General features: G+C 39.5%; 1 protein-coding gene across 6 annotated transcripts in view; it reads left to right on the top strand.

Moving 5' to 3' along the window:
* Positions 1-21,127, top strand: part of RSRC1 (arginine and serine rich coiled-coil 1) — a 145,184-nt gene that overhangs the window by 76,675 nt on the left and 47,382 nt on the right. For all 6 annotated transcript variants that reach the window (XM_083848076.1, XM_083848072.1, XM_083848074.1 and 3 more), the window contains one exon: positions 7,280-7,331. In XM_083848076.1, coding sequence (XP_083704202.1) covers positions 7,280-7,331 — 52 coding nt within the window. The remainder of the gene's footprint in view (positions 1-7,279; positions 7,332-21,127) is intronic.

Raw genomic sequence — 21,127 nt, 5'->3', positions numbered from 1 at the left:
TCTTGAGATATGGCACATGTCAAAGTGCCTATTATGACTAGGGACAATATAATGTGTTTTCCCTTTTGATCTCAATTTTTTTAAGAAAATTCACTTGGACGAAAAGCATGTAGTCAAAACAGTCCTTGACAGAAAATGCTAACATTCCATGAAGTTGCTCAGCAGCTGTAGAGCTGTGACTTCAGAGCTGTGCCAACAACCTTGTCTTTCCCCTCCGAAAGGCTCTGAATTTCAATGACTGGGCTATCTCATTGCCTTCTGTTGTCTTTCTGCCCCGATTTGGGTAGCTCGGCAGCCTTGGGGTACCAGCAGTGGACAGGGTGGTCTGTGCAGCTCGGGAAAGTTTTCCAGACCTTTCTGTCAGGGTACAGATGTTTCCTCCCAGCTCTGACTGGGAGAGCCTTCTTCCACGGACAGATCCTGCTTGATTATCTCCTCGGTGCAGTGGCTGTCTTGCTAGTTAAGCTGTACTTTTCATCATTAGTCATATTCTTCCTGTGGCCTTTACATACATTAAAGGCTAAAATGGCTTTTTTGGCTTCTTTTTTTTTTTTTCCCCGATAATGATTGCCCTTTCATAGTTAGTACGTTGCTTATGCTGGCTTTTTTTCCTTTCCTTTTTTTTTTTTTTTTTTGCATGGAAGTGCCAAAAGCATCTGTGTGTTTGATGGACAGATATTGCTATTATCCCATGCTTTACATGATTTTTTCCACTTCTAATTCATGTACATCATGCTTTGATAATTGCGTAGGTCTGACAACATCTAAGATCAAGATTTTTGTTATGCTCAATTCTATTTCAGTAGTAACATGGAACATGTCAGTAATTTGCATTAGACTGTAACTAACGTGTGTTGATGAGAGGTCCATAAAAGAGTATAAAAATTCTTAGGAAACAGAATATGGGCAGTTTCTCAAGCTTACAATGTTTTCTGTTCCTCTTAGGCTACTTACCTAAAGTTTAAAAAACAAACAAGCAACCAAAAAGCAACATCAACAACAAACAAACAAACCAAACAAGCACCAGGTTTTTGCAATAAAAAAATTAGACTATTAGACTGCAAGCAGCCTGACAGTTTCCCAGATTTTTTTTTTCAGTTCCGTCCTATGTAATAGTAGGAGTGTAAAACCGCTCTGTCAATATAATACAAATTTGATGTGTTCCACTCTTAGCTGCTGATCATTTTCCTACAGCTAGCGCATCAGCTGGATAGTTGTAAAAACAAATCATCATTTCCCCATTGTATTTAACAGGAAGGTAGCTATGGGTAGGAGGCAAGCTGGGAAACACCGCCCTTGTTTGTGGAGTAAACGGCGTCGGTGCCATCTCGTGCTGGACTCACTTTCCCAATTTATCCTTTTTCCCAGTTTATCAAAAAATCATTTTTTTTTGGAGCAGGTAGATCTACATTAGGTCAGAACAGTGCTCCTGCCATAGCCTGTATCTGTGCATTACCGATTGATTGTATCAGAGAAGAAACTCCGGATCAGAAATACCATTTAGCATCCAGTCATTTCTGCTGATTAATGTCTGAAAATGCAGGGGTATAAATCAAGTAATGCTGGGCATGCTTGTTACATTTCTCTGTTACTAATTCATGTTGTGAATTCTTCTGTTGTTTTGTTTGTTTGTTTTAATGAGGAAAAAATGTTCCTCTGTCAGTTTTGAATTTGCCAACCTCAAATTCATTCTGTTTGCTCTGGCTTTTGTATGAAAAAGAAGACAGTTACAAGTTCTCAGTCTTTTTTAATTTTATTTCATTTTTTAATGTTGCATGCCCTTATGAGGTGTTCTGTAATACAAACAAGTTCTTCATTTTCACTTCCTTTGGTAATTATTATTTTTTTAATCTCCTAATGAGAAAGGGATGACTCAAAAGGAATGCCTCCATACCTATGCTAAACAAACATGTCACATAATCTTTTTCATAATTTGATCAAACTCTATTTAAAAGATAGGCAGGGGTTAGGGTTCTTTGTTGCTCTCTCCCTGTTGAGATAGATTTACTAGAATTGGGATGTATAATATTTCAGGTGAAGGCAGGCCACTGACTTACAGAATATATTAAAATGAAATTATACATCTATCCCCTTTGTTTAATTTTTTTCATTTCTTCCTTGTCTTTTCTCATTACTGATATACATTGAGGTCTCCTTTTAGCTGTCCACAATGATGCCTAAACTATTTTTTTCCTGAACTGATACTGCGCTTTGAGAACACAATAAGGCGAGTGAGAAGTTCTCTCCAGTCTGCATTACTCTGTATTTATCAGCATTACATTTTATGCTGTTCTGTGCTGCTGTTACCACTTGATCTGCTTAAGGCTTTCAGCCTCCTGTACCCCTAAATAATGCATTTACCTGTAGATGCAATAATGCCGTCATTCGGCGTCTCCCCAGGTCGCTGCTGAGGCTGCGAGCCCGGCCTACATTTTAGTGTGGAACGGGAGTAATTGCTGGTGCTGTGAGACGTGGGCTGCTTGTTTTGTGCCTTGCTGACTGCTTTTCTCATGTAGCACTTTAATTAAAGCTTTTGGCACTTCAGCGAGAACATCAGCTTGTCTTTTTGAGCTAACGTATGAGCGTATTTGAGGAGATTCGGTGGACTCATGAGGCAACGTTTGTCCGTGAAGACGCCGTTTAGACAGCAGAGCAGTGTGGGGTTGTCCTCTTGCTCTGGGGGAGCCTCTCCTCTCTGCAGGACCCTCACAGAATGGTCACTGCCGACAAGTAGTCTTTGGAAGAGTTGCCTCAGCCTGGACGGTGCAGGTGCCCTCGGATAATGCCCACCCGCCCCTCTTCAGCCGGAGCTTCTGGTGGCCCAGGCTCCGCCGCCATTTCTCAGTCCAGAGCTCCCGTCTGCCAGCCCCATCTGGCACCAAAAAAAAAACCCACGACCCAACAACCACAAAACTTTGCAGTTTTGTATCACTGCAAAACAATTCTCTCCTTCATCCCAGCTAACCAAATCCTTGGGCGTTTTGCTCGGCTGAGTCCTGTCAGCTCAGTCCGCGAGCCCCGGCGTCCCGACGCGCCGCCTCCCGCTGCTCTGCCAGCCCCGTGCGTGGGCCCGCGCAAGTCGGCGAGCGCAGGTGAGGCTGCGTCTCCTGAACTGCTCGGAGGGCTGGTTAGCTTTGGTCAAAACCAGTCTTTGTCCTGAACCCTTCCTGTGGTTTTGAGTGAAAAGCAAAAATCAAGCTGAGAACGTGCAGCGGAATCACGTGATAAAGCCTCTAAAAGAGTCCCGGTTGCAGTGGTGCTGAGGTATTTCTGCTATACTCTGTCTTCCCAACTTTCCTTTTTCTGGAATTCATTGCAACAGTTTACTGTAGGTTTTTGACCCGCTTTGTATCTAGTCTCAATTGTTTTGGATGGCCTACTCTTCCAACAGCTAGGGAACTTAAGTTTGGGTCTTTTTATTATTATTATTACACTTTTTTAGAGCTCTGCAGGTGTTGGGAATGACTAGAGGAATGTCCCCAGGAAAGTAACTGATGATCAGCTGGAGCAGAAATAAGACGATGGATTTGTGTTCAGCTTCCAGAGTCGTATATGGGCTTACTTAATTGGTGTTTATTTGCTGAGTCCTTTGGGTATTGTTTTGGTTTTTAAACTGGAATCTTAGTACAATTGCAACGAGAGAAATTTAACTAGGGAAATGACATCTTGCTGAGGAGACCTATATTTAACACAAGTACAATTCGTGTTCTATTTTAAGCTGCAACGAGTGCTTGCAGTAATATTGTTCCCAAAACCTGAGCAGGAACATTTGCCGCTGCTGCACTGGCAATTGGCCATGGGGCCGTGAGTCAGCTTCAGGAAGGAACCCGGACACCAATCTGTGCAAGACGTAACGCTGAGACGTTTCAACTGGCATGAACAAACTGGCTTACAAAGTTTGGGGGATCTGTGGCGTTGTATTTTTCTAACATCCAGACCAGAGGGCAGTTGTGGGCCTGTTGAAAATTGTGCTTTTATCAGTAAGTGGAAAAAAAAATTTTAAATTATGAACTTGACTGGTTTCGTTAAACAGATTTGATATCCTACGTCCCCTCTGCAAGTCTGTCATTTAATTATAATTTCAGGCAGCACGTGTGGCTCGGGCAGCTAAGGGATGTCAATCACGCCTGCCGCGGAAGGCAGGCACTCGGGGGCTGTTGCTCCTGGCTGCTCGTGGGGCTGCAGAAGGCTTTAAGGCGGCAGGTTTTGTATTTACCGAGTGCAAAGATAAAACAGTTGTGTAAAATACATGCAGATTGATCCCTGTCACACTCGGGTTTGTTAGGCTTTCATAGACATGTCGTAAGAGAGAATAGTCCTGTAGTACGTTATACCTGACCGATATCATTAGTGATGCATAGGAGGGATGGAACGGAACCAGTTTTAGCACAGACAAACGTCAGTGACATTCCACGTGAAAACTCCATGTTCATAAAAATTAGGCAGGAGCACACCGCAACTCCGAACCTTTCGTCGTGGTTAACTGCTTGGCTCATGTGGTAGGGTAGTGTTGTCTGACACTGGCAAGAGCCACGTGCACTACTTAGCGATATTCACACTGTTCTCTAGTTCAAATGGAGGTTTGGACTCCTCTTTTTTTTTTTTTTTTTAGACATTGGCAGTTTTTTTCTCAACTTTCCCAAGTGTAGTTTCACTTGACTACTGACCTCTCAGTTCAAAATTTATCACAAGTAGCAGGAAGATTTGTAAAAATAAAATCTAGTACCTGAATTGAAGCATTTGTTTCAAACTTATTAATTATCTCAGTAAAATAAAAACAGCTGAATTCCCCCTGAAATTGAACATTTTTGAAAGCAAAACATGACACCGATGGCATCTCTGGAGCTCCCATCAGGCACATCCCTTACTCCCTGTAGCTACTGCTAGCTAGCAACTTGTGTGGGTTTGTTTCCTTTGTTGTCAATTTTTTCTTTGTTTGAAACAATAAAACCAAATTTAAAGTGCTGAGATCGTAGGGCAATTTTATTTTAAAAAATATATGCTATTTTTGAAAGCTCTACAAGTGTAACGCAGTAGATGTGCTGCAAAGGAATACAAATCAAAAAGGATGTGCTACATCTTCCTAAAGTATCTTGCATTAAAAATTGAATACATATAATCAAATATTTGCTTGAAGTATTAATAACAATTATGAGTCATGTGGGTATCTTTGAACCTAACTTGTGAAATCTGTTTAGTAATGTAATGATACAAACTTTCTTAGAAATAGAAGTTCATGTTTTCCCGTCTCCTGCTTTTCCACTGGTTAGCTTTTTCATAGCAGCCAGAAGACGGGAAGCTGTTCAAAAGGAAACCGTTGTTGATGGAAAGCTTAAAAAAAAACCAAGCAAATAAAGCAAAAAGAAATCATACCATCCCCTATCTTCCTAATCTCCAAAGGTATCAGGCCAGTTCCGCAACATAGTTTAGTCTGTGTAAGCTTTTGAGTGCCTTGTTCCTAGTTTGGCCTTAATCTGTACAGTTCTGCGTGCTGTCCCCGAGCTGACGTCCTCCCCTCCTTCCAGACAGCAACTGTGCGACCGCTTCATGAGCAGAGTTGGTGGCAATCCTAAAGCGTGTGCTAAACCTGTGTGTCATCCTCTTTTTGTCTTTGATGGCTGATGACATCAATTGTTTTCCCAGTGATCTCAGATATCTTTTTGTATTTTCCTGTATTTTTGGGAAAGCACGAAGGGCTGCTTTCCAGCTTGCGTCAGACAGCACTCTGGTAGTTACTGCAAGAGGAAGAAAAGTGAAGATATTTTTACAATGAACTTCAAGCTTTTTCTAGCTGCCACCAAGAGTGGTGGTGAACACGAATGTAGCATTGGTATAGCAGTTATACTAAATTTTGCCCAACACCTAGGTTTGTGCAAACGGTTATTAACATTCTGAACTAAAACTTTTAGACCCCTGTAAACTGAAATCTGTGTCTTTGTTTATATTTTTTCAGTTTGCTGATGAATGTAACGTCTTTCATAGTGCATGCTAATGAAAGGAGCTGTCTATAAATTATCGTAGTAGGAATTGAATTGTGACTCTCTTAGCAAGAGTAGATGTAATGGTACCCAAACAACAAAAAAAAAAGGGGGGGGATGTTAGTGAATGAATAAGGAATAAACACCTAAAAAACAGGAAGCAGCTTTCTTGTGAGATTATGTATGAATGCGTATGCTTCTGCACAGTGTGAGATACTCAAACTAGAACCTGTGTAAACTTTCACACCTTCAAGTTATGAATGACATTTCAGAATACTGGGCCACTTCACATGGACTGTATTTCATGGCAATACAACACCAATCCTTCCCTAATCTGTGATGTCAAACACAACGCAGTCTGAGATGTCTTTGGTTGCAAGAGGTTTTGAGAAAAGCCGGTGTCTGCTCAGGGCTATCGCTCTTACCTGTAGAGCGTCGTCGGCTGGGACAGTCAGAGCGAGGAGCTCTGCCCGACTGCCCTGACTGATGCTTGTGTCGGCAATGAGGTGAAACCTGAAAGGTGCCAACTTACGTTGGTTATCAGAAGAAATGTTCTGGTTCCAACGTCTGCCCAGAAGAGCTCTCAAAGCTGAAGGATGACGCCAGGAACTTCCCGCGTGCTTTGTTCTTTTTAGCGCAGAGCAAGAAACCTCCCAAACTTTTCAGATGCTTACAGAAATAATCAACTTCTGCACTCCGTGACAAATGTGGTTTATGTATAAATTTAACTGTGAAAACGTTTGAGTGGCTTCAAAATTAGAGGGATGGCAAGCGCATTGGACACAGTAAAACATCACTTGGAATAATTAGCATAGTGGGTACGCAGCCAACAATGTGCTCCTCAGCCCAACAGATGTGAAGAAATACCTTAAGGAAAGGAAAAAATCAAAACAGATAACAGAAGGAGTGTGAAAAACTTGCCATATTAATCATTTTAAGAGCAGATTTTGAGCGTGTTTGTACAGGCATGTATTTTCATGTGATGGGGTCGCGGTGGCTGCCGGGGAGGAATCGCTCTCGCAGCCCTGGGTAAGGAGGTGGGTGCTCGGGTGCCGTTGGGCTGGCTGCTACGCTGCTGCTCGACCAGAACTGTGTTTGCTATTCAATTCTGAAAAGTTACCTGCTAGTTTCTAGCTCAGAAAGGCTTGGTACTTGTTCCCGTCCTCGGATAGCGTGTGGCACTGGGTCACCTGCAGAGGTGAGGGCTCGCTGTTAGCGGTGGGAGATGCGTAGCCGGTAACGTGACCTCGCGTGTCGATTGTGCAAACAGTTGTGAAGATTTACAAATCCTCTCTTTTCAGACTCCTGCTGAACAGGCCAAAGCTAGATTACAGTTGGTTCTTGAGGCAGCTGGTAAGTCTTGCTATTATAAGTAAAATTATATTCTTCAAGTGTACATATTTCTTTTTTATAATACCAGACAAATGAAACCTATCAAGATAGAAATGTTATTGTTTTCTGTTTGGCAAAGGCTGAGTCCCTTTCTCCATAGCTCACTTCAGTTTCTGGTTAAGTTGCAATTGGTGTGCATCATCGTTGGCATTTACTTAAACTCCTCTAAGGGGATAAAGTAAGTGCTTTTTGTTGTCTGCTGTTGGAGAACCGGCACTCAGACTTCATGTGTTTGTCCTCTTGCTGCTGCTACCGAAACTCTGGTCTGTGTTCTGAAAAATTTGGTTTTGTTTCTTTAGTTTCTAGCATTGAACTAAATTGGTACTTATAAATACTTATATTTCTTTGTTTGAAGTGGTAGCAGAAATACGTAGCAAGCTTTCCAAAAGGGTCAGATCAAGAGGCTGACCTCATATTAGTGCCCTACAGAAAGAACCGTTCCTATTTTGTCTAGCACTAGTAGCAAGGAAGGCAAAATGCATGTCTCGGTAACTATTTGGAAGTTTTAATTCAATTCGAGATTGGAGGAATCCTGTAGCTTTGTGTCACGTTTAAAAATTCATGGAAACTCTTGTTCTATTGAACCAAAGGCTAGAAGATCAGTCCTTTTTTTTTTTTTAATCCCGCTTTTTTTGCAGATACTTATCTAAGTCCAAGGTAAGTCCAAGACATACTCGTTCCCAAATGAACAGGAGTTCCCTCTTTTATTTCTTTTTTTTTGTTTGTTATTTGTTTTTTTTACACTGCTCTAGCACTGCTGTGTGTTTGGCCAGTGGGCTAATGTAGACTGAGGTTTGTTTTGCTCTTTGACGCCTTGCAAAAATCTCTACCTTGATGTGGAGATTTTGTCCTCCCTTCACCCGGTCTCCAAACAGTTATTTAGAACTTTATTTAGTTATTTTGATGCACTTACATGTGAAATTATTATCTGAGAACCTTACACTGTGGTGGGATCATGATGATTTATAAAGATACCTAAATATAACATACTGGATGTTCTTGAGGTACTTTCATTTGTCTTCAGATTATTAAAATAACAATTTAACTCTCTAATATGTTAGTCTGTGTTGAGGTTTGTCATGCTAATTTATTTCCGTATCTTAACGTTTCCCATTTTAATTTTCCTGTTAAAACTTTGTCAATTTTTCCACACAGAAAGGAAAACTTCCAGTATTTCATACACATTGTAATAAATTCATGTTTGTCTTTAGTTCGGCTTCTGTCTGTCTCTGGTTTATAGATTCTTAATTTATAAACAGCGATTTCCAATACCATTCTTTATTTTTCCCCCTTACTGAAACCTCCTGTTTTAAGGAATACCATCTTTTCACTTTCCTGGATTTTTTTTTCCAGAGAAATGCACCTAGCCCTTTATATTCTGTAGTTTCAAATGCGTTCATTGTTCTCCATAACTTTTAATAAACCTTTGAAGCATATAATTATAAAGTAGATGTGACAGCACTGACCTAAAAAAGCACAATTTGTTTATACTACTCACATCTGTCACACCTCATTTTTTAATTTAACACCTGGGAAATGTATAAAAGATACCTAGGAGTTGTATATCATCGTGACCTGGGTCCCAGAAATTTCCAGAAACACATAAAGGGCCTATGATATTTTTTAATTTAAATATTCACAATTGAAGTCGGAAATTTAGATTGAAGCTGCACACTGTTCATAAATAACTCGAGAGAGCTAATCTGTTTGTTTCTCTTACTATCCAAATTTTATAGGAAAAAAGTGTTTCCTGTCGTTTTTTAGGTGCTGGTAATCATAAGCATTTATGAGATCATTCCCCCCTTCTTTTCCCAGTCCTGTATTCAGTCAATTAAATTGAATTTTTATTAAATTCATTTAAGAGGATGAGCACGTTAATGCTGTTGTTTCAACGTCTTTATTGTATTTATTCATTGCAAAATGAGCACTTTTTTCACCTTTAAAGAAATAAAAGCAAGCAGTTGTTGGAGCATTACTGAACAGCTAATTGTGTTCTGTTGACTTTTCTGAGTTCAAAATCAACAGATTAATTGTCGTTGCTGTTGTAGCATGATCACTTAGCTGAATGTAATGGGAATTTTAATCCGTACTTTGGTAACAATGAACAAAGCCGCTGGTTGTGTACGTAGTGCTCAGTACAGAACACGTCCCAGACTTGTGAATTAACTTATGGGATATCTGGCTGTCTTGTGATGGGAATTGCTCCATTCACACTAAGTGGGGGAAAAAACTGTGCCGTACCCAAAGTATATTATCTGTATTTTAAGGACTGTTCATAACATGCACTGTTTTCTATGGTTGCGATAGACAAAACAGTTTTACCTTCTGCAGTGCCTCAAAATTACCCCCAAGTGTTAGAGAAACTTTTGGGAAGGTCCCTGCGCTGTTCCTCTCCACTGATGTGCTATAACATTGGCATCTCCATTTCCCCTTTCCATGCCATTTCCATGCAAAAATATCCCATCTCCCACATGAATCTAACATTTTCTTTTGTCATTGGTATTGAAATATATTTGCCCATTTCATTCTGAAGATTTCCACATATTACTGTGCTGTACAGTGCATATTGCTGTACTGTACTTGCTTTACTTAGCAAATGGTTTTGGTTATTAATGTATTGGCAATGCCTTCAGATGAACATAACACAAATAGAGCAAACAGTACCTCCGCTGTGTAAGGTTACAAAGTATATTAAATGTTAATGTGCACAAATCGAAGCTAGCTTGTCTATAAAATACCAGTGTTTGTTGTAAGAGCAATCTGACTTCAAATTCAAGCTGATGGTAGGTTTTGCACTTTGCTTATAGCTTCTCCCAGCACTACGTTTATCTAATATTTAAGTTTGTAGTTCCTATTCACCGTAGCCTCATGACATTTCAAATTTAATTTCTTTATTTTACAATCTAGGTTTCTATTTTGCTTAACCCCGTCAAATAGTCTAAATTCCAATGTATCCTTTGTCAATGCCACTTCTGTAGATTAAAACATTATATTAAAAAGAGAGAGAGACTGGGACATATCTGTTGTGTCCTAGTGGAGAAGCCAAGTTACTGTTCTGTCAGACTTTCATTTTGAAAAAAGAAATTGTTAGTAATGATACAGGTTTGCAATACGTCCCTATTGAACTGGAGAGTGCTAGGTACAAAAGTTCATGGCCCATGTTTTGCTTTGTTTCTTGTTGTGTTTCACTGAAGTATTTGCACGATAGGCTTGTCTTCTCAATCTGAAGATGTTTGTGTGTATAATTCTGTGCTTCACATCAACCTATTGACTTGCAAATTATGTGGCTTTATCCCTGTGGCTTTAAGCAAGAGAAAGAAGGTGGTATATTGAAATACGCCAGTAATGTTATGGATTTACAGAATACAGGCTTTGAAAGTGGTTTTGGAATGCCAGCTTTACCAAGTCCTGTTCTAGTGCAATGGCCATGGTTTAAAAAAGTTAATTAAACATAATTGTATTCCCTTCACTCTTCACTACTCGCTTCGTCACCAGCAATGCTTGATTTCAGGGAAGGCGAATGTCCAAGGGCCTCCTCGTCAGGCAAAACTCCATTAGGAATTGTAGATGTTCGGTATCTTGGGAAAATCTGCTTTTAGTGTCTTTAATATTCATCTAGGAAATATCAGCCAATTTCTCTGAAAGCCAAAAGACAGCAAATAGTAAACCAGACTCTTTTTAATAGAGGTTATTTTATTTTGCTGGTGCACTTTGGGGTCTTTCTGGTCTCTCGTTGCAGGAGAGTTGGTAAAATACAGCAAATTCACCTACATTTGGGATGGGAGGAGGGAAAGGCGGCCATCGTTACGTTCAGGTGATCTGCTGCTGTCAAGAAGTTTTGTCTCTGTCCTTTGTTTGTGGTGGCCTTGCTACACGCTTTGTTAAATTCCATTTTTCTTTGTTAGTGCAGATTGATTTCAGTATCTTTGTTCTCATTAAGCAGCATAACACTTGAAGACACTGAAGCACTCCACTTGAATTTTTAGGGCAACTGGTTCTTGATTTATAAAAACTGCCGTTGGTCTCGGCTATAAATGATATTTGCATGACTTTATTTTCTTATCCTTCTCAATATTTAGATACCAGAAAGCCTTTTTAGCATTGTCTAACAATATCACAGCAACTTGCCATGTTTGAGCAGATGTTAAGCAGGCAATAGTTGAATGTTAATTTTGAGAGGGTGGTATGTTTAAGCCTATCTGAAGTATGTTGCATGTGGGCCTTCCAGACTTAGCTACAATGCTTTGTCTCTTGGGAGAATTTTAAAGCTAAACCTCTTTCTTTTTGTCGCTCTATATGGACTCTCTCAAGTCAGTATAAAGCAGATCATCCCTAGGCTAAAGCTCTTCAGCTTTTGTTATTGGGCTCTGTAGACCTGTAATTAGGCCTCCTGGCAGGCCTTGCAGGCCAGTTAATGGTCATATGGAGTTTCTATGAGGCAGACTGGCTTTGTATAAATCCTTCGTAGGAATACGTTTATGGGTCACTTCCTACCAGGACCGGGCTTTGTGCGGGTGCCCCGCGGGCTGACAGGGAGCAGGTTCCCTTGACCATGGCCAGCTCAGTTTGCGGCGCACAATCTACCCGGCTAATCCCCAGTGTAAACAGAGGATTTAGCCGAGCTTCTGTCACTTACAGTTGCCAAACCACTTGGGTGTCTGTGATTCCTTTCCCAGACTTCATTACTGAGAGACAGAGAAGCACAGAAGATTTGAGCTTGTTTTGGTATTAAGCATTTGCTTGCGCATATCACGAATATTAAGAAAAAAGTTTCCCATACACTGAATCCTGCCTTACTAACACTGATAAGCTTATTAGCAAACCTACAAAACCTTACAGCCAGCTAATTTGTGCCAGAAGTTGTTGTATGGCAACCGCGTTTTCACATAAAGATTAAAATATGGATGAATATTCCAAAATGTAAATATATTGAGATGAACTAGCATGTGGACGTTTCGAGCTAACAATCTTACTGCTTTTACCAAAGGAGTCTGAAAACTTTTCTTCGGCGACATGGAGAAATTTCTTATTCTCCATATAAAGATGATTACAAAAGGCAATTGATCTGGATTTTCAAAGGTCTAGAGTTGAAATAAGTGACTGATCTGTTTTGGGAATCTGCATTTCAATCTATGGCTGAAAGAGCATTCAAGAAGGGCATTTTTGTGCAAAGAATTCTTGATAGAGTTTATTTAAAGGAAACTTCAGCATTGAGAGACTAATATGACATTAGCAATATGTGGTAAAAAATGATGAATAGAAATAAGCATTTAATATTTATCAGATCTGTTTGGCAGCAGTTCTGGATATTGGGTATTTAACTCATTATCTTTGAATTATACTATCAGATCGCTCCCTTTAATTTTGTACCATGCATCTTTATTGCATTTTACATATTCCATTATTTTCTCTGTAAGGAATATAACAAGTACTTTGGCTTTTGCTGTTGTAAAAATGCAAGCGTTTTATAGTACTAACTGCATTTTTATTTTTTACCTACCTATTATATTACATTTTATTAGGAAGAAAAATCCTAATTTGCACTCGTAGTGCATGATAAATAAATAGTCCAATATTCTCTACTCTGTGGTATCAAAATGGCTCATAACAGATGTGGCTGAAAGGACCACATACGTAGACTGTATGATTTTAGTCTGGTGGAACTAATAGGATCACTTGCTACTTTATAGATTCTTGCTTTTCTTTTACTTTAATAAAAACTGTTTAGTTAAATAGGATGGCTTCTATTTTGCTCTTTTCTTGCTATGCAAAGTAGTAAGGCAGGCAGGTGGCAACAAGTATGAAACTTTTATTTTACTGGTATTTATTTTTAAACACCAAATATATAAAATGTTTATGGATTTTTAGATTATGGTTTTCTTATTTTTGATTTTGCTGTTTGTGAACTTTCCATTGAAAACTTGATGTCTTTAGCTTGGAATTGTAATTATGCAAACAACTTTAGAAGGATGGATAACATTTGTTGGTATATATGGACAAAGGACAAAATAGCACATACGATATTTTACCTGTCTCATGGAAGATTCAAAAATAACTTCCAAAATAATCTTTTATCTAGAAATTATAAGAATTTGAAATTATAACAATATTAAGTTGCTGAAAATTGACAAAGATTAATATAGTTATTATGTGGATGTGCTCAGTTTGACTTGATAGCAAACGCTAATTTCTATCAGTATCCGTGGTTTTAAGCAGCATCTATCAACACTCTGAATAACTGGTTCTTCTTTCTGATCATATAAAAATCTCAATTCCATGAGCAAAGCTGTCCCAGTGAACGACTTTTTTGGCACTATCACACCTATTGATTCAAGGTGCTAAAGGTTTTTTTTGAAGGTGTTTTAACAACATTACTGACCCCAAGCTAAGGAGAATTTGAATAAATATGAACATTTCTAGAGAAAAACCAGAAGCAAGCAAGCGCGGGCAGGCCAGTGCCAGGGCTGGCCGCCTCTCCTGCCGGGATTCCAGCGCACACGAAGCCACAGCCACCCGCACAGGGGATGCGTGGAGCTGCAGCACATCAGTGCGTCCTGGGACCAGCCTGTCCCCATCCCCCTCGGCCAGCTCTCAACAAACACTTGCAGTGGACGGCCGCCCGCTCCAGTGCTCCACGTGGGCTCTCCGGCACAGGATCTGGAGCCTGAGTTTTGTTACACTGCAGGTTAGAAAATAGCATGTAGCAATTGTGGAAGATTTGTATTATGGTCTTCCACAGAGGACAAGCTATTAAAACATTGAAGATACAAATGAAGTGGATTAAAAGAAAATTTTGGTTGGAATTCACTACTGCAAGGTTGGAAGCTCACTACTGCAAGGTTGTCCTGAGGAGGCCAGAAATCTTTTCATGTGATGAAATCTTTTCATTCAGATACCCATCTGAGGAGAAGCTGTCGTTCCCATTGCTGCCGTGGTTTCAACTGCAAGTATTAATTAATTGTAGCCGCCAGAAATTGCCAGGGTTTTTTTCTTCCTTAATTTCCTGTCATTTAAATACTCTTTCCATGCTTATCTCTTCTCTTTATGGCCGAGGTTTGGTCAGGAATAGAATTCTTGAAAACTAGGTAATTTAGGAAAATCATCTGGTTATGGAGTTGGTGGCCCCAGTTTGTAGGTCCGCTGCTGACCCAACTCAGGCAGCAGGTTTCCAAGTGTCAAAACTCATTTAGTTGTCAACAGCAGCAGAACGAGCACTTGGGGAGAAACTGGGTTATACAGGAGTGTCCAGAATGAAGTGTTCTTCCCAAAAATCTACCTGAAATAGGAGTTTAGGGAAAAGAAAGAAAACATTCTGTATTCATTACAATGGACGAGGTTTGAATACGTATCAGGTGCCTTCCTGGCTTGATTGTGTCTCTTCCCATTACACCGAGGGATTTCCAGAGCCCCCAGGACTGAGGAGAAGACAAGCCTGATTAATATTTATCATACCAAGCTGGCAAATTAGCGTTGGCTTTTGAAGTGGCCTTGTTTCTCGGCTGAACTTCCCATCGTGTTGCCGGTTCCTTCGGACAGTTTCCCCGTTCTTGGTGCGGGAGCAGCGGTGGTTCTGGGGAGAGCCCTCGGTGCTCGGGTGCTGCACGGCCCCGCTGCGTCCTCAGGCCCCGCTGCTCCCGAGCCCGTCTTTTCGAGGAGGATTCCTTGAGGGGACTGCGCTTCACCTAACGGCTGTTGGCCGTAAAGCAGGTTGCTGTATTTTAGGTAATTGCTCTGGTTTACTGCCGTTTATGATACCACGCTATTAATCAGGCGTAGTGATTAACGCTTGTGTTGGAGGACACACCAAGTCTAGACACTTAACTTTCATCCCTACAAGGATGTATGTTTTTTAATTTATTCAGTTTATGATTTTAGAGCCCCTATCAGAGCATTTCAGGTCTAATCCCGTATGTAGTCTTGTGTTAGTCCCAAAACAGCGGAAAAACTAAAGGGTGGTTGATATCTGGAAGTAAAAATTAAACATACCTCTTTTCCACCAGGAGATCCTAGTCTAAGAAGAGCTGAATTAGCATATTGTAATACAGACAGCCTCTCGCTTGGAGTCAAGCCAGTACTATATTTAATAATTAAAAGGGAGTTTAGTAAATAAATCTTAAAAATCAAGAAAATATATATGTTAGAATGAAATTGTGATACCTAATTTTTACGTTGTGTGTTTTATGAGAATTGCAGTTCGTTTCAGACTGATTTCCACCAAGACACACAAAGTACTTAACCTCACCTGGTCAGTCTGTGCCAACGAGCTTTACAGCCAGGCCCGAGTGCTTATACAGCTGGACATTAAATACATTTGTTCATACATTACTTGCTCCCAATTTGTTGGCAAAGCTACATAATCTCACAAGGGTAGTAAAAAAAAAATAATACTTTCTGATTGCTAAGCTACAACTATATAATTAAGAGTCATTAATCCAAGTAATTATTTTTTAAAACATATTAATGGTTTTGTCCTTATGGAGTATGTGATTTTTGAAGTGCAGCTGTTTTGTGTCACTGGTGAGCAGAGTAAACACTGGTTTAATCAAGAATTGCTCCAACTTCATTTTCGTGATTGCTGAAAAATATGGGGTTTTAATTCAATTTGGGTGGAGAATAAAATGTGTTTGAAACAAAGTAATTCACTTTTGCAAGTTACAGTACCGTTGTGTTGGTGTATAAAAGCCATTCATTTCCTGAACTGATTTTAGGTTCTTACAAGAGATAAAAAGAATGCTTTGAACCACTTTTGTAGAATAATTTTCAGTGTCTATTTTTTTTCCAGTTTAAGAAGCCAATGAGTTGTTGCTAAAGTGTACCCTAAAAAAAAGACTGAGTGCAGTATTGGTGCCTTGGTTTATGTAAGTAGGGGTGTCACAATGTGAAACAGAGCCTATAAGTAATTTTTGCGGTAACTTTACTGGTTAGTGAACGTTTATTACCTTTAGAAATACACCTAAAGCTGTTAGAATTTCTGTTTTTTGTTACTTTTTAATCTGAGACCTGTTTCTTGTGCTACCAAGAAACAGAAGTATCTCAGGCCTACATTATAACTAATGGGTTTTCAGTAACGCAGCATATGGTATACATGATTTTGATGCAAATATGTGTGCTAATTATGTGCAGATGAATCTAGCAGTCCTGCTATTGATCTTAAGTCAAAGACAATTTTTCAGTTAGCTTAAGTTTTATATCAATTCATATTTAGCAACTTTGCCCAGTAATTTAATTATACACTGTTTTGGCTGCAGAAACCATATGTGGTTGTGCAGCAATTTTCTGTTTAAACACGCCTTTTGGGAAATGTTATGTCTTAACGCTGATAGCACAATGTGTATTTCTCATATTTTGCACGATCTGTGGTGCCATCTTCTCCACGTAGGTGCCTGCTTTTGTCTGTGGTCATTAAAGTGTTAGCCAAATGTGAGCCCCTAAGATACGTTCTGACAGGACACCCTGTAAATCGTTGGATATTTACCACCCTTCAGTTCAATTTTCCTACGTGTGCAACTGGAGAGCGTTTGGCTGGATTTCATGGCACGTGTACCCAGAAGAGGGTTTTACAGTGCTCGATCTGCTCGGCGACACTGTCTCTTGCTGGTGGGCGTGAACTGTGCCTAAATGTTTAGGGCTTCTCCGTCTAATTTCCTGCTGTGAAGTTTGCCAGGGCCTGTCATTCAGCTTGCTGAAGGGAGAAATAAGAGGAAGAGAGACAAAATGTCCTTGTTCTTTCTCACTGTGATGAAGGTGCTTCCTACAGGTTTCTGGGTGTGGAGGTAATTATAGGTGGCGTTGCTCTCTCATCCTCCAGCTTGCATTTCCAAGGCACCAATAACTTAACAGATAAATGCATTTGTCTATTGTGTAAATAGATACAAATAAATCCATTAATTGATCTTAGATCACAGTGCCCTTTTGAGGCCAGACGACCATTTCAATGACTTGCAATGATCACAGGCACTCTGTTAGGCAAGAAGCCGCTCTCCACAACTTGAAAACTAGTGCATGGTCATTGCATCTTATTTCCTCGTTAGCTCCGTGACTGTGGTGCAAGCCCAGGGGCTGGGACTGGCCGAGCACAGGCAGGAGCTGCGGGATTGCTCGTGCGGCATCTTGGGGACGAGGTGAGATGCAGTGATGGTGGGCATGGCTGGAGGCGGTGGTGACTTTGGCTGGACAGCAGGCGGGTCGAATTGAATGTGGCGTCCTTAATTACGTTACTGATGGCTCCTCCTCGGTAAAACCCAAATTCTTCCCCCCAAAAAAATCTGAAAAACTTTTGTTCTTCTGCACAGTAACAAAATGCAAAAGTATTCTTGAGTGGTATCAGCTTGCAGAAATACAGGCTGAGTTTAAAAATCTTAAATCCTGGAAAATAGAGCAGGAATTTGTGAATCTTAGTAGCCACGGGTCCACAGGGCTTCTTCCCTTAGTTCGGCATCAGTTCTGCTATCTAAGCTCACTTCCCTACTTGTTGGAGAGGGGTACTAAACTGCATGAATTTCTTGAAACGTTTCATGGAAAGTGGAAATCAAAACCTGCTCTTTTTGTGCTTTTCACATTCATCCTTTCAGGAAAATCTGAAATACACGCATGTTGCTCTCAATTCAGAAGTTCAGTCGTCCAGCACTTGAAGACCTTGTTTCATGCCTCTGTGATCTTCTTATAAATCATCTATATTAATTTTTTCACTTGAATCAAGCATGGTATTTAATGTGGGTAATAAAATCCTTGTTTTACAGTTACTGAAAGAATATTTATCACAGCTTTATTAAATATGGAGAAGTAAGTGTGCCATTTTTTCCAAGTGCTTTCGTTTGCTCATGTTTTCTTTGTTGACCCAAATGAATGAAATTAGAACAAACAATCTCTGAGTCATTTGTAATCAAGACCTGATTAATGGAGTTTGGTTTCATAGCCATTATTCATTCAAGAACACCTGATATCTTTCCCATAAACAAATTGTGTTTGTCCAAATTAAGAAATTAAATGAAGCATTTGATGAGTTTATGATTGACCCTTCTAACTCCGAGCCCATTAGTCAATGTCGTTATCATACAAAACTGTTTGACTAATGTGCTGTCTAAAGAAGCATGTGGATTTATTATGATTTCTGATTAATGCATGCTGCAAGCCAAACTACTAGATTGTAATAATTTTTTGATTTTCATTTTAGCGGTCGCTGAAGATTTTCATCTGAGATGAAATGCATTTGTGTCCCATTAGATTTAGAGATGATTACGAGGCGTCGACTGAATAAATCTTAAAATATAGTAGTGGAAGTTTTAGAAAGATTTTTTTTTTCCCCAGTGGTGCAGTTGTGTTAGACTTTTTATGAGGATGACCACCTATTATTTAATAGACGCTTTTGTGTGATTTAGAAGAAATTCTTATACTTATGATACTGCCAGTAAGAATTTCTATAAAAACAGGCATTACTGTTTTCCTTTTGTATTGTTCATACTTTTGGTGTATGAAATTTTAATACTGCTATTAAAAAAAAAATTGTGGATTTTTGATTATTCTGGTTATTTTGAAAGGATTTTTTGTAATATTGAGAATGAGAATGTTCATGAAAAGTAGATTGTAAGAAACTTTTAAAATAATGAAGATAGCTTTGTTTCAAAATGCCACAAATACTGTTGTTCAGAGAGTTTTTTCAGTCTTAGCTATCTAAAAAGATGTGCTTTTCTCATTTACTTTTAAAAAACGTAATTAATGTGTGCTCTGTATAAAAGGGTATCTGATAAAATTAGGTAGAAGCAGTATTCCCTTTATTTGTTGGAAAATTGATATCTTAAACAATCCCTGCTTTTTCAGTATCTTGACAAACTATTGGTTTTCAAAAAATGTGATGTTATAAAAATGCAGTCTTTGAGGACAAAATTGATTTCTGTTCTCAGTAGACAATTTTTTTATCTTGAAATGTAAGAAGTATGTAGCATGTCTGTTTCAAGCGGTAATTCTCTTTCTGGTTTGTTTGGGTATTCTGGAGTACAACCAGTGACTTACTGGTGTTTTACTTCATTGCTGGGCCATCGTTTTGGCTCGCTTCATTTGGCCAAGTGAAGGAAAGTCATGCTATATGAACTATAACTATGGGTTATGAATTCATAATTCACGGCTAATGCTGCTTGCATTCGGTGGATGCTGCTACCTGTAGATATCAGAACTTATGCTTTCAAATGGAAAAGCATGCAAATACGTTAGAGGGGTGGGGAAAAGAAAGAAAAAGTGGGCATAAAAATTCTCATTTTCCAGAAGAAATAATATATCTCTTTGTTTAGACATGTGGTATTGCTTCCATACAGCCAAGTTAGGCAGTAAAATTCCTAATCGCACCAAGCTGATATCAGAAGTTAGAACCAGAACCAACTTAGAACGGTGTAGGGGCGCTGCTGTGTTTTGTCTGCAGTACAGTATTATTGCCTGTCCTGGCAGTGAAACACTTCACCTTCTAACAGCATCCTATTTTCATTCAAAATAGTTGTTTTAAAGTCTGAATGCATTTCCAGTCTCTCAGCTACTTCAAGAAGTATATTATATGTATTAATTTTATCTAAAGACAAACGAGTATTTTCCCTTTGCAGAAAAGAAAGTACCTCCCAGCTAGAAGCCTTGCATAGTCTACTCTGAAAGCTTCACATAATAGTCATTAGAGTGTACTCAGAGAGTTTATTCAAAAAAATCACCCAAATATGTGATGAATAAACTTACATTAACTGCCTAGAGCTATATTTGCCTGTAGCATTTAAAACTCCTAATTCCTCGTCTGGCGTTGAGCTGTGTAGGGAGACCTGAACAAGCACCAGCAATCTTCTTTTGATCCTAAACCAAAGAACGTGAAAGGGAGAGAGCGACTGAGAAGTGAATTAGAGCATCGCCCTGGATGCTTTTTAAGAACAGTTAAAACCAAATAAGATGGTAAATAATTATAAAGGCCTAATAATGAAGGTGGTAAAGCTGGTGTTTATTCTTTACTTGAGCAGTGGATTGGCAAATGTAAGCCGTATGTATGTATACACACACACATGCCTTCTGTAGTCTTTTTCAAAAAGAAAAGCTAGGCTTTCATTTAACAGTCTTCCAAATACGAATCAATATGCAAAAGCAAGAAAAGTTCATACTGAATTAAATTTGCAGACAATGATTTCAGCCATGTTGCCACAAGCCTAATGAAGAATTGCACTGTGATACATGGGAAAGGGCAAAGCGGTGTTTTTGTTAAATGGCAAGAATAACGAAAACTTGTGTCCTTTGCTGTATCACTTGTATTGATTACCCTGGCAAGAAAAAAACGTTTCGAAACTCAGCTAACTTGAACAATCAAATTATATGCTTCTCTGTCAGATCTTCCCATTAGTCCTCTTCCTATGGCTGTTCCGCATGGCTACCGTGTAATTTATTATTGAAGGTTTCTGGGCAGACTTCTTTGTTTAAGCCGTCGTGTATCCCTTTATGTTGTTAAAATACCCACTGCAACCATTTAATCAGGGTGTTGTCTTAAAGGTTTGAGTATTGTAAGCTGTTGATCTCAAGCCCTGGGAGAGCTCTCAGAGAAACGTTGCTGATTTTGTACCAGGGCCTATTTGAGCAAGGTGAAATCGGAACTCCGCTGCCATCAGCTCAGGGCGAGAAAACCCGAAGGGAAGACTCGGGCACAGATTTCTCAGTTCTTTGTTGAAACAAGGGTTGCTCACGTTTACATTGGAAGAAAACGGGAATGTGTAGCCCCGAACTGTTCCCGCACGAGCTGTGCG

Source organism: Anser anser, assembly GCF_964211835.1.
Source record: "Anser anser genome assembly, chromosome: 9".
In the NCBI taxonomy this organism is placed as follows: domain Eukaryota; kingdom Metazoa; phylum Chordata; class Aves; order Anseriformes; family Anatidae; genus Anser; species Anser anser.
This window is presented reverse-complemented; position numbering and strand designations above follow the sequence as displayed.